The 14,132-nt window shown below is 39.9% G+C and overlaps 1 protein-coding gene across 5 annotated transcripts in view; it reads left to right on the forward strand.

Annotated features, from left to right (window-relative positions):
- The window catches only part of ERC1 (ELKS/RAB6-interacting/CAST family member 1), a 539,904-nt gene that overhangs the window by 289,334 nt on the left and 236,438 nt on the right, over window positions 1-14,132 (forward strand). For all 5 annotated transcript variants that reach the window (XM_054035177.1, XM_054035195.1, XM_054035205.1 and 2 more), the window contains one exon: window positions 5,272-5,403. In XM_054035177.1, coding sequence (XP_053891152.1) covers window positions 5,272-5,403 — 132 coding nt within the window. The remainder of the gene's footprint in view (window positions 1-5,271; window positions 5,404-14,132) is intronic.

Raw genomic sequence — 14,132 nt, forward strand, 5'->3', positions numbered from 1 at the left:
ACAAACACTGAAGGAATCAAAGGTTGACTGCAGATTTCCCACACAATTGTTGGAGATTCCTTGCATAATATTCTGAAACCTAGTTGCCGCGATCCTTGAGGCTGCAGTAGTAATGTGCATCCTTCCATGGGTTTTGTTAAGAATTTTCCAAATGAGTTATCAAAACAGGGTGAATATATTCCAGGAATGTGAAGAATAAAGTTGTGCTTGAGTTAATTTTAGTTTTATTCTCAATGGGTTTTTTTTTTTTCCCCCTTGAACTCTAAAAGAATTAATTGGTTCACACTAGTTGTGCCATGGCCAAACAGGGTATTGTGACTGGATTATGTATACAATTAGTCTGTCTTCCTAGTAGTATGCCTATTCTTTTCCAGTTTGTAAATTCCTGGTGGGTTTTTCAATTTATAGATATTTTAAGGAGAAGCATTTAGATGTTGTATTTTGCTACTAGGATTACTTCTGTTTGATATAATTTTACCCCAAAAGGGACTTCGACTTCATTGATGTTTCTCTGATCTCAGACCGACTGGTGGGGCTTTATACTCTTCTGGCACTAGATATGGTTGCCTGTTGTTAATCAGTGCACAAGCTATTATAGGGCTACAGTTTTGTGTGTAATTGTTGCTGCTTTTCTGTGCTGTTTCTTTCAATTCACAAACTTAGTTCAGTTGTTTTCCAGCAATGGAATTTGTTTCATCTGTATTTATTCCATCCACATTGGCCACTGTGTGTTTTTTAGTGATGCTTAACATGTGTGTCAGCTTCTGTGTAATTAATTCTTGGTGATAAAAACACGTTTCCTATCACATGCTTTGGCATAACATTTTACAGACATATTTGACTATCTGGAAGTGGGGGGCGGGAGGCTTATCCTCTCCTCGCCACCCCCCTTCTGTCTCACTGAGGTAGGTGGTTGTAGAGATTTTGTTCTGAGTAGTGCAGAATTTCCTGACTCTTTTCTTCTTTCTATGTTTCATTAACTTCTGCTGTCAAGCATTTTAAATTATGGTTCTTTTATTTTTATTTTTTTAGTTTTCATTTCAAACATTTTCCTATTTATTTTATATATGTGTGCGTGTGCTTGCACGCACACTGACACTTTGAAGGAATTTCTCAGCATAATTTTAACAGCATTTTCTGAATGGTGTTCTTAGAGTTGGTCAGGAACTACTGTCAATCTGTAAAAACTCTCAGGACTTCAGCTTATTTCAGGTCAAAATACCAAATGATGCATTGTATAATTCAGGGAGAAGCACTGACAATTTGTTTTTATTTTATGTACCTGCAGTTTTGCCATCAATATCAAAATGTAATGAATGCATTTGTCAGACAGCTTTTCTTCCCCTCCAATCCACTACTCCAGTGAATCAGTTAACTTGTCTGATGTATGAGCATCTGAAAAATCATGTGATTGTTATTTTTCTTTTACTACATTGGGCCATGCCCTGTATCTGATTTCCTTTATCCAAAGAGATGTATTGGTCTTGCTTCTGATCATGTTGTAATGTTGTGACAATTCTCCTTCTATATACGACTGCTGTTTGATGGGTGGCTGGTAGAAATACATCTTGAGTTTCCCAGGACATCCATAGAATTAAAAATTGATATTTTTTTCCACAAGGGCACCATAAACCAGTGGAGTGATTCAGTAGCAAAAAGACAGTTGTAGTCAGTAATATCTTTTTCCCCAGGGTTACTGAAAGTAACATTTTTATGTAAATAGAAAGCAAAAATAAAAACAACCCACAGCTGGGTTCAGCCTAAGACTGTGATCCCAGAATTGGGAGCCTGACCTACTCAAAGGCCTGCTCCCATCTCTGTCTTTTTCTCAACCCTCCTTTTCTTTCTGTAAGGATGGTCTTGGGGAACATTTTACATATAATTTCTGTACTTTGCAGTTTGCTCTACCATTTTATAACTGTTCTGTTAGTATTGTTAGCATGGTGGAGAATACTGAGGTGGTAGATGTTTCTGCAGAGGACAAAAATGTTGATTTCTATCCATTTGTCACTTCGCTCAACTACTAAATATTACTCAAGTTTGTCATCAAAGCACCAAAAAGCAAATGTCACTGACCATTCAACTCAGATCCACTTGAAAGTGCAAAGCATTCTTATTTCTTCCTTCTTCAAGGGCAATATCTAAATCCATTTGTGACCCCCATATATCAACTATTATGAAAATCAAACTCGCACAAGAAGACTTTTTCCTCCTGTATTTTCATGTAACTCTCTGGTGAAAGTTGGAGATTTCTCTTTAGGTTTTTATAAATTTCCCAATCATTGTGATACCTAGGTGCAAAACAGAAAAATCTGCAAGAGAGATTTTCATCCCATAAAGGGCCCCATCTATCACTTGGTTTTTCTACTTACTACAGAACTGATTTTTTTTTTCTTTTTTTCTTCTCTCCAGTTCCATGTTTTACATCTAAAAACAACTCGGACCAAAAAAAATGTTGATGGACCAAGGAGCAAGGAACAGAATAATTAATGCTGTAGTCTAACAAAAACTCACTATGCTCTGCTTTGGAATACCAGTACTGTGTGGGTTTGTCAGGCTCCGCTACTCATTTCTGACATTGACATTGTTTTATAGGGACAGGTGGGAAGGCTCATAGTGGAATGAATATGAGTTAGAGGAAATTACCATGACTTTTCTCAGCACGTTTGTCTGATAGACTGGAAGAACAAAGTTATAACTAAACTCTACTTACTGAATATACTGTAGGTGGCTCATATGCTGAAGGTGAAGAGGGTGATTTTTTGACAGTTGTTTGCATGAATGCACACTGTGCATTTTCAGTATTGCCTAGCACTCCATCATCTGCATAAATGTTTTCAGAGGATGCCTGAATGTCTGAATGGCATTTTAGGGAAAGTAATTAAACACATGCTGTAGAGATTTTGCTGATAACCTTAATATGCAAAATATCTTTCTCACATTTATTTCAAATAGCAGTTTCCAAATAGACACAGCAGCAAAGATTTTCACATGCAAGTACCAAAGCGCTGTTCCAGCCTGTTCTGGCATCACCAATAGGACCCAATAGCTCTTATTTCTGTCCTCCAAAGTTTACTTTTCTGAATGGAGCAATTTACTAGGCTGGGTACCTGGAGCTCGTAAATGTTTGTCTGGGCACAGAAGAGCATGTATGTTTAGATTTAACTTATATGTTTATCTTATAAACCCCTTTCCAGTTGCACACAGCTGTTTAGATGGGCCTTACCAGATCCTGTGCAGTGAAATGGAATGGACAGTCCCAAACTCTACAGCCTAACCAGGGAGAAGATTTGAAAGAGTGTAGTCAACAACATTGACATTTTTCAAGCCTGGCAGATTTAATACTCTGATGAGATTTTTTTTCGGAACTCACTATTTCATTCTTTTTTGAGGGGAAGACTTTGAGTTGACTAACTGCAAACCCCTAAGTAGTTTTTAGAACGTTGGAAGATTTTATCAGTGCATCAAAAGGACTCAACAAGGGGTGTAATCTTAGTCATGCAACATAAATTTTTAATGTGAAAACCTGTCCATTAGTTTTGTGGGAAACTCTATTGTAACTGAACTGGCCATTGCTCCCCTGTAAATCCATTTAATTTACATTCTTCTTTGAACAGCAAGCACTATAGGAAAGTATCTTGAATACCTTTTTGAAAGCCAGCCAAGTGTTGTAGATTCCTGCTGGCTGGACAGGTCCCATTAGACTGTCTCCTCTTGGCAGTGGTGCCAGAGATCCGCACAGCTCTCTTGGCAGGCTGATATACAGCTGTATTGGAACAGGATGATTAGAAGTGACAAGCTTGAGAGAGAATCAGCATCAGTCTGCACTGCTCAGCTCTTGTGGGGGACACAGCCCAATTCCTTGGAGATGAACATCTAGGAATGAGATCCTTCTTTAAACGCAGTAATATTATCAGAATGGCGGATTCAGAACCAAACCTCTTCAAAATCAATTGTTATTCCTCACACTTTGTGTGCTGTAAAATACTTCCAGAGGAACAGTGGGAGGATTTCAACACCAAGATCTGAAAGGACAGAAAACAAAGGCATAGGTTTGCCACCGCTTCTTCCCTCATTTCAGCTACTTATCAAATAGCAAGTGAGATGTGAGAAGCAAGGTATTCATATGAATGAGAGAGTATGGTCTCTCCATTACAAGGTCTACTACTGCAGAGAAGTAGTCTAAGAAGTCCTTGTGGTTACTTTAAAATTAGATCTCTAATGCTGGTGATTGTGTGAGCTAACATAGCCTGCAACACCAAAGATGCATAGAATGTGTCCCCAGCTTGCTTATTTTAGTTGATTATTTTTAAATCAGCGGCTGCCACACTTCAAGAAATCAAAGTACCCTGACCAGCCTAAAGTGGCTTGTTTTTCAATCTTGTAGCCAAGCCATCACTCCAAACACAGGGATGTGCATTTACTGTCAGAAATATCTCATATGAGCAGATTCTCTTGGTAAAAGCTGGAATTCAGTTCCCTTGATACTACTTTTTCCAAATTACATTGTGTGTGTAAACAAATAGTTTTTGATATTTCCTCCTGACCCTGTAGTGCACTTCAGTGGCCTTTGAATATATGCAGGACACCTAAACTTGCAGCTGCGAAGAATTCTTAATCAAAGAATGAAGTGTATGGGGATATTACACTTCAGATGCCTGAAATCCAAACTGGACTTCCCACCAGAACTTCAAGTGGGTTTTTCATGCAACAGTATCTGATGAAAAACTGAAGCTAAACTTGGCTGAAACTGTACAGATGTTTGTCCTGTTTTCTTGTTAGGTTAACATTTGCTTCAGACAATAAAATATTTTTTTCCATCTGGACATGGTGAATTGCAAAATTGCAATGCTATGTTTCCCTTCTGCCTCACCTGCCTGTGAGAGTGAGAGTGCATGAGGGAATCCAAATACTGCTATTGTCCCACCACTGCTGGCTATTAAGCTTCTTTGGAACTGCACACTAACCTTTTCTTTACAAACAACCCTCTCATACCTGTGCTGTCTGATCTGAAAGGATTGTGGTACCACAGTTGCAGAGGGCAAGCACATCTGTCTTGCTTTGCTAGATTTTTCCTTCACTATATTATGCAATTCCTCCTCCTCTTCCTTCACTTCATCTTTCCTTCCTTTTTTGCGAAGATATTTTGATGTGGAATTGCACTCTGGGAGGGAGAGCAGCTATTTAGTTGGCATAGCACTTGGTTGTTAATGGGCTCTGATTCTTATTTCCAAATTAGTCTACTTCACCTGGTCTCCCATCATTTTCCAGGATAACCTGCGTAAAAAGGATGATCGGATTGAAGAATTGGAAGAGGCGCTGAGAGAGAGTGTGCAGATAACTGCAGAGCGGGAAATGGTGCTAGCACAAGAGGAATCAGCCAGGACTAATGCTGAGAAACAGGTCTGCAATCTTATACAGTCACTGGTGTTGCTGTTGGGCATGTAAGAGGTACAGCCTGACAATAAAGTAGTAGTAATCATTCTTTGCTCTTGAATAGTACCTTGCCATCTGGGGATCCTAAACCACTGTGCAGACATTAACTAATGGGGTCCATTTTTGTCCTTTCCTGAAACTAAATGAGTGTGTGGTGTTCAGTGCTTTGAAAGAGAGGTCGGTGTGACATTCCTCTCTGACTTGTATACATCGAATATATATTCCTGTGTGTAAACGTGTTCACACACACTGTACTATATATGTTGTATTATTATTAACTTGTATTACCTTAGCACGTAGGAGCACTAAACATAGACACAAGACACCACTGTGCTAGGCGCTGTACAGACACAGAACAAAAGGATGGTCCCTGTCATAAAGAGTTTACAATCTAAGTGTAGGACAAGGGACAATGAATGGGGATACAAAGAAACAATGAGACATTAGTAGTCAGCATGATAGGCAATGGTCTCAGCACACCAGCATCTTAGCCATTTTCAAGTTCTTTGTAGGCATAATGGAAAAGGAGTTGTAAGGAGGATTTTGAAGGAAGAGTATGTGTTAGTTTTGTGGATGATTATGTGGAGCTCCTCCCGATCACGAGGGGCAGCATGGGAGAAAGCCTGAAGGTGTTTGATTGAAAATATAACAAATGGATGATAGAGACTGGGATTGTGGGCCGGAGTCGGGTGGGAGTTGACATCTTGGTATGAAAGATGATAGGTAGGGTAGGGATAGGCCCTGAAGGAACTTGAAAGAGAAGACAAGTCTCTTATATTTCATGCAGTTGAGAAGGGGGGAATTCATGGGAGGGATGCGAAGAGAAGGGTGACATGGTTGTGTACACATGTCTTCAAGTTACCACAGCTTGATGAAATACATCCTAGATTATTCAAGGAGCTGACTGAGGAGATATCTGAGCCATTAGCAATTATCTTCGAAAAGTCATGGAAGATGGGAGAGACTCCAGAGGACTGGAAAGGGCAAATATACTGCCAATCTATAAAAAGGTAAATAAGGACAACCCAGGGAATTACAGACCAGTCAACTTAACTTCAGTACCCAGAAAGATAACGGAGCAAATAATTAAGCAATCAATTTGCTAACACCTAGAAGATAATAAGGTGATAAGTAAGAGTCAGCATGGATTTGTCAAGAACAAATCATATCAAACCAACCTAGATGGAGCTATTATAAGGTGGGTGCATAACTGGTTGGAGGAGTGTTCCCAGAGAGTAGTAATTAACAGTTCACAATCAAGCTGGAAGGGCATATCGAGTGGGGGTCCCACGGGGATCAGTTCTGAGTCTGGTTCTATTCAATATCTTCATCAATGATTTAGGTAATGGCACAGAGAGTACACTTATAAAGTTTGCAGATGATACCAAGCTGGGCGGGGTTGCAAGTGGTTTGGAGGTTAGGATTCAAATTCAGAATAATCTGGACAAACTGGAGAAATGGTCTGAAGTAAATAGGATGAAATTCAATAAGGACAAATGCAGAGTACTCCACTAAGGAAGGAACAGTCAGTTGCACACATACACAATGGGAAATGACTGCCTAGGAAGGAATACTGCGGAAAGGAATCTGGGGGTTGTAGTGGATCACAAGCTAAATATGAGTCAACAGTGTAACACTGTGGCAAAAAAAAAAAAAGAGGCAAACATCATTCTGGGATGTATTAGCAGGAACGTTGTAAGCAAGACATGAGAAGTAATTCTTTCGCTGTACTCCACTCTGATTAGGCCTCAACTGGAGTATTGTGTCCAATTTTGGGCGCCACATTTCAGGAAAGATGTGGACAAATTGGAGAAAGTCCAGAGAAGATCAACAAAAATGATTAAAGGTCTAGAAAATGTGGCCTATGAGGAAAGATTGAAAAGCATGGGTTTGTTTAGTCTGGAGAAGAGAAGACTGAGGGCGGACACAATAACAGTTTTCAAGTACATAAAAGGTTGTTACAAGGAGGAGGGACAAAAAATCTTCTCCTTAACCTCTGAGGATAGGACAAGAAGCAATGGTCTTAAATTGCAGCAAGGGAGGTTTAGGTTAGACATTTGGAGAAAACTTTCTTTCAGAGTGGTTAAGCACTGGAATAAATTGCCTAGGGAGGTTGTGGAATCTCCATCATTGGATATTTTTAAGAGCAGGTTAGATAAACACCTTGGGATGGTCTAGATAATACTTAGTCCTGCCTTGAGTGCAGGGGACTGGACTAAATGATGTCTCAAGGGTCCGTTCCAGTTCTATGATTCTGTGATCAAAGCAGTGGACTTAGGAAACTGATCTTCATGGCAGCATTCAGAATGGATATTGTGGGGGGGGAAGTATGCAATTACATTTATCAAGGTCAGTGAGAACGATGTAGTAATTGAGACACAAGATGATGAGAGCTGGCATAAGAGTTGTAACTCGGTGGATAGAGGGGAAAGGCTGTTTCTTAGATATGTTACACAGAAAGAATCTGCGAGATTTAGTCATAGCGGGGATGTGAGGACCTGGAGTGAGGTCCCAAGTTGAAGAAAACACTCAGGTTGCTGGCATTAGTAAAAAGGCAGGATAGTGGTGGTGTACATAGTAAATGAGAGAGGAGGTAGTGAGGAGGGGAGATTAAGATCTCTGTGTTAGCCATGTAGAGTTTGAGCTGATGGCTAGATATCCATGAGATGTCAGAAGCCAAGATTTTAATTTGGACAGAAGGAAAGAGGTCTGGATTAGAGGTAGATCTGAGTTGTCAGCATAGAGACTATAATTGTATTTGTGTTTGTGAATGAGACTACCCAAAAGTGAAGTGTAGAGGGACAAGAGCAAATCTCTGTGAAACCCCCACAGAAAGCAGGGGAAAAGGGGGAGATGAGTAGGATCCTCTGAAGGACATGCTGAAGGAGAGATTGGAGAGTTAGGAGGAGACCTAGGAGAGGACGGACTCACAGAATCCAAGGGAAGACAAGATTTCAAGAAGAAGAACATAGTCGGTGTCAATGCAGCTGACGATTCAAAGAGGATGTGGATGGAATACTGGTTCTGAGTTTGGCTAGGAAGAGGTCACTAGACACCTTGGCACGAGCGGTTTCAGTGGCGTGTTGGGATGGAAGCAGGATCAGAGAGGGTCTAGGGTGGAATTGAAGAGAGAAATACCAGATAGCAATTGTAAACAGAACATTCAGTGAGCTTACAGATGAAAGGGAGATGGGGCAGCAGTTGGAGAGACAAGTGGAGTCAATGGTGGGTTTTTTAAGATTGGAGAGACTGAAGTGTGATTGTATTGTGAGGAGAAAGAGAGGTTAAGGGCAAAGGGATGAGGGTGGGCATTAGGGAGATCTGGAGATGGGATGTGGCAAGTGGAAGGGTTACAGGAGGAAAGCGGATGAGAAACTTCTGCATCTATGACAGAGAAGGAGGAGAGATATGTGGGAAAGGCAAGCCGCGGGGAGAAGGTCACATAGTTTTGTAATTTTCCTCTTGGAGGTAATCAGAGAGAGAAGTGAAAGGTTTGAGGAGTAAGTCAAAAGTGGCAAAAAGGCAGTTGGGATTGCAAGTGTGGATTCATTTAAGCTGGGGAAGTAGAGTTGTTTAGTTAGGAATATGTCAGTACTGAAAGAGGGGAGAATGGATTTCTAGTAGAGGAAGTCAGTCTGGTCAAAGGAATTCCGCCGGAGATGCTCTGCAGCACAAGAATAGGAGTGGAGGAAGCAAAAGTTGGGAGTGAGTCAGGGCTGAGAGATGGTGGCGAGAACTTACAAGTAGGAGAGAGGGGCAGAAGAATCAAGGGTGAAGGAAAGAGAAGCATGGAGAGAATCAACAACTAGATCAAGTGAAGATCATTCTGAGCAAATGAGAAGCCATTAAGGCTGGTGGACTGGAAGGCACGGAGGGTGGCAAGGAATGATGGGGGTTGTTGGAGGGCGATGCTAAAAGTGACCAGGTGATGGTGGGAGAGGGGGAACTCAGCAACAGAGAGTGCAGTGCTTGGTGAAAAACAACTCAAGTGAACACCTCTTTTGGTGAATGGGAAAGTTGAACCAGGGCTGCAGGTCAAATGAAGACATGAAGGTGAAGAAACGTGCAGCCAAGGGGTTGGATGGGTCGGTAACATGGAAGTTAGTGACTGAGGACATGTGGGAGATTGAGAGGAAGAGAGAGAGAGCCTGGATCTGAAAGCAAAGGAGGGTTGATAGGGAGGAGTTGGATGGATGGTAGATGACAGGGAAGAGAAGGGTTGAATGCACTGCTGTTGAAAAGAAGAAAAAGGGGAGGAGAGAGGAGTGGGAAGTGGCAGGAATGGGAGAGAAGACCAACACCCCTAGCAAGGTCATATATGACAGCTGTGTTTTATTTCCAGCAAGCTTGCAAACTGAGAGGACCTTAACTAATGCTATGTTACTTGCAGACAGTGTTAAGAGAAAACCAACCTTGTCACTCCGTGACTTTGTGTAGCACCAAGTCAACTACCCTGTCCTATTTTACCTGACAATGTTTTGCTTCAGTATCTATTAAATGCAGTTAGGTAATGGGGAGGGATGGCAAGTAGCCATTGTTCTAAGGTGGGAAGGGGATTTCCTTTCAGCTGTTTAACCTTCTCACATTCCCTTCTTCACTTTAAAAATGTCCTCATTGTTTCCCATTCTGTGGAGGTTTATATAAATTATGAAAAAATCTCCCTCTGAAAATTGAGAGTTTTACAAGTCTGGGATTCTGTTTTTGTTTTGAAGATTAATGACAGATTCTTTTATGTGTTGCAACTATGATAATACGTTAATGTCAGCTTTAGATTGGATATAAGCGTGATATATGTTTGTGGTTTTTTAAATGTTAATGTTGACCATACTGATTGTAATTTGCTTTTAATTGCATGCTTTTTCTTCCCTATATTCTGCTCATCTTATTTTCTACCATTCTGCAACTCTCTGCCTGTCTGAAGCTATTAAATGAAACAGTGCATAAGGCCAACCATTTTGGCTTTAAATGGCTCAAGGTATGAGGAAACCTCATTTACGTACATCCCTCCCCCTTCTCTTTAATACTGTTGTGTTAACCCTCAGTCCTGTCTAGCCGTACTTTCTGCCATCTCATGTGCTGTGCCTCTCTGCTGTACAGTAGTGCTCACTATAGATCTTTCTAAATGCCCTGTAAGTAAAAATTATACTTATTTTGCAAGAATTATGCACTCCATTAACCTGCTCAGGAATACAGAATTCTCAGACTTGGTGCCTAGACAGTGGTCCCAAACCAACTGCAGTGAGCCACCACAGCCTTACATACACCAGAACAATTGGGTGTAAATCAGACTTTTGATTCCATCACGGCCACTCCTGCTTAGATTAGAAAACTCAAATTTGACAGCAGACTGACTGAGTGGGAAACAGAAAGAGACTGAATGATGGTTTCACCATTCTGAGTAATAGGATAATTCAGAAGTTTGAGGTCCTGATAATGGATCAGAGTAATGCAGGAAGATTACAAGACAGATCTGATCTTTTTCAATATGCTGGAATCAGGAGTCTTGCTAATCTCACAAACCTGGACAAAAGAGATTACATACCTTCCCTCCAATGAGAGAGGAAAGATGGTCCAATTATTAGGGCACAAGTTTGGAACAGGTGGAGGGTCCGTGCTGCAGTTCCTCACAGCTGCCTGCCTGGCTCTTACCGTCAGAGCCCTGTGCGGATACAAAATGTATATCCACATCCAAGTGGCTATCCGCAAAAATGGTCCACGGATATAAAGTGGATACCCATGGATTTGCAGGGCTCTATGAATAAAGTCCTGCAGGATGGAGCCAGGGTGGATTGGATTTAAATCAATTTGATTTAAATTATGTTTTAAATCACTAGTCACAAAGACTCGATTTAATTATGGATTTCTACAAAAGTACATTCTTGTTGGTTGTTAGAACCTTAATACATATTCTTCACAACTGGGAGATAGAAATAGGTTTCATTTTTAGAATGTACACACTATATATTTTTAAGTGATTTATTTTGAAAACTTTTCAGATTAGTTTTACAGCTATATCAGAAAATGAATGATTGGTTACTTCATTTACCAAAGGTAATTGAAGCAGATAGTTCACCTCCAAATGACTTTATAAATATCTCCAGTTCAACAGGTTAATCATTCATATTTGGAGGATTTTCTCACCAGACATTTAAATTGTTTTATTTAACTAAAACAACAACGTTATGTATTCTGGATTTTTTCTTCAACAGCAAACATATAATATTTTAACAAAACAAGCATGTGAATTTTTGAAATTATTAAATGTTCAAGTTTTTTAAAATCAGGTTTGTTTTTGTTAAAATTGTTTTTAACTAAAATAGTTAAATGAAATATTAAAAAAAAAATTTAATCAACTGTGTTAGCCAGGTCAACATGGGAAACTTAAAATGCAGCTAACTCAGATGTCTTCGCCTTCATTTTCCTGTTTGTTCATAATCTAGAAAAGAAAAACAAGCTTTCCTGCTTTTTCAGGACATTTCAGGTCCCAAATGATTTCTCAATTTGGAATGAATTATTCCAAAGGAAGAAAATATTCTTTCTACATCGGCAGAAGAAGCTACTGCTGTTAAAAGTGAGATTATCACTTCAACAGTCTCTGAATCCAAGTACTTAAATGACTTCAGTTCACTGGTGTGACTTTCTTTAAAACATCATCAGCAAACATCTATTTCTTGAATGGTTCATCCTTAGCTCTGAAGTTTATTATAGTTGGCATTATGGATGTCCATGTCATAGCCAACTCCTCTTCTTCAGCAGTTAAGGATTGACCCTGATACCGAGTATTGAGAATATTTGCAAGAAAGTGAGCTGGAGATAGTGCTTGTCCCATTTGTTTTTTTAATGTTTGTAATTTAACTCTGTCATTGCATATTTCTCTTTTTAAGATCTCATTCAGTTCCTTCCAAATTTCAACAGCGTCAGCAATAAAACAGCTATTTCCCTGCATTTGGTTCAAGGCTACAGAATAGGTTTCAAGTACTCCGCATGTGTTCAACATTTCTCTTAAGCCCAGTGTTGAGAACTTTGGCTGTGACAGTGCCATCTATTTTTTTCATGATTTTGTTCACAAACTGTCATCAGATTAAGCCAGTTCTTGATATAGTGCTCAAAACAGTCCATTACTGAGTTCCATCGTATGTCTTGTGGGAGAGTCAGCTTGGTTCCTCCCACTTTTTTCAGAGTAGCTGCTGCAAAGTGGTGGTTGTGGAAGTATTTTGCAATTTCAGCAACATTAGCCTTTATTTCTGGAACACTGAAGTCTTTGGCTAGGAGATGCATTAAATGAGCACTGCATCCGTATGTTATTAGCTTGGGACTCTCTTCTAAATTTCTTCTCATCTTGGATATGTTTGCAGCATTGTCTGTGACCAAGCTGTGTACTAGACATTTGAATTTTTTTTCACAGTTATAGATTTTACTGCTACTTCTTGTAAGTATTCTACTTTGTGTGCATTTCCTGATGTATCAATTGTTTCTGTAAGGAAGACATTCCCTTCTTCTGTTGTCACATAAGCACATACAACAGGATCATTGTGGACATTGCTTCACCCATCAAGACTGTGGGGGGGAGGGATAGCTCAGGGGTTTGAGCATTGGCCTGCTAAACCCAGGGTTGAGAGTTCAATCCTTGAGGGGGCCATTTAGGGATCTGGGGCAAAAATCTGTCTGGGGATTGGTCCTGCTTTGAGCAGGGGGTTGGACTAGATGACCTCCTGAGGTCCCTTCCAACCCTGATATTCTATGATTCTAATAATTTCACCCTCTAGACCTTTTGCACACTGCTCAATTTCTCTTTCATACACTTTATCCAGCAATTTGCCTGTGACATCTGCTCTGTTGGGTGAACTGTATTCTGGTCTTAATGACTGAATCATGTTAATGAAGTGAGGGTTCTCAATCATATGGAAAGGAGAGTTTGTTGAAAAAATCGCCCTGTTTGTTTATGCATCAATTACCTCTTTTTGTAATCTGCTGGTTCTTATCACAAACTTATCAGTGGTTGTTTCTGGATGATGGAAGATTATTTTTTCTTTTTGCTACAGGTGATATACTGTGGCTATGTGACCTACATGATGTGACTGAAACACTATCATTGGCAACTAACTCTGAAACTATAGAAAATTATGGTGATCTTGAAGGTGGATGGTGTTCATCCTCAACATACAGGATTCTGGATTCTCCTAAACAAAATAAGTCAATGCAGTTATTTAATTATTACCACCATACTTCTCATAAGTATTACTCATTGCATTCACTGACACTCAGTACTACTTTAAAGGTGAAATTGTAAAAGAAATATCTGCCTATTTCAGCTATTTATTTTTTATCACAACTGCATCTAAAATGATAGCACCATAGAGTAACAACTATATTTTTTGCTCAAACATAAGAATTCAAGAATAGTCCAGAACGAAGACAGGCAGTCCTTAAGAAAGAAGTATGAAAAAAAAAAAAAGTTTACCAACCTGAAGATCCTGCGTGTTCAGACATGTTCCTTTCATCATCTTCAACGCAGCTTCCTCCTGAGAAGGAACACTTCTCATGATGTTGTTTCATTCGGGCAACCAGGCCTTGCATTTCTTTGTTGCACTGTTTGCATTTTGCACACATGCCTGTCTTACCCACAGGGAGAGGGAACTTCATTAAAATATTCCCAAACTGGGTCTCTTTTACGGCCTGCTGCCATTATGGGTTTT

Source organism: Malaclemys terrapin, chromosome 1 (assembly GCF_027887155.1).
Source record: "Malaclemys terrapin pileata isolate rMalTer1 chromosome 1, rMalTer1.hap1, whole genome shotgun sequence".
Taxonomy (NCBI): domain Eukaryota; kingdom Metazoa; phylum Chordata; order Testudines; family Emydidae; genus Malaclemys; species Malaclemys terrapin.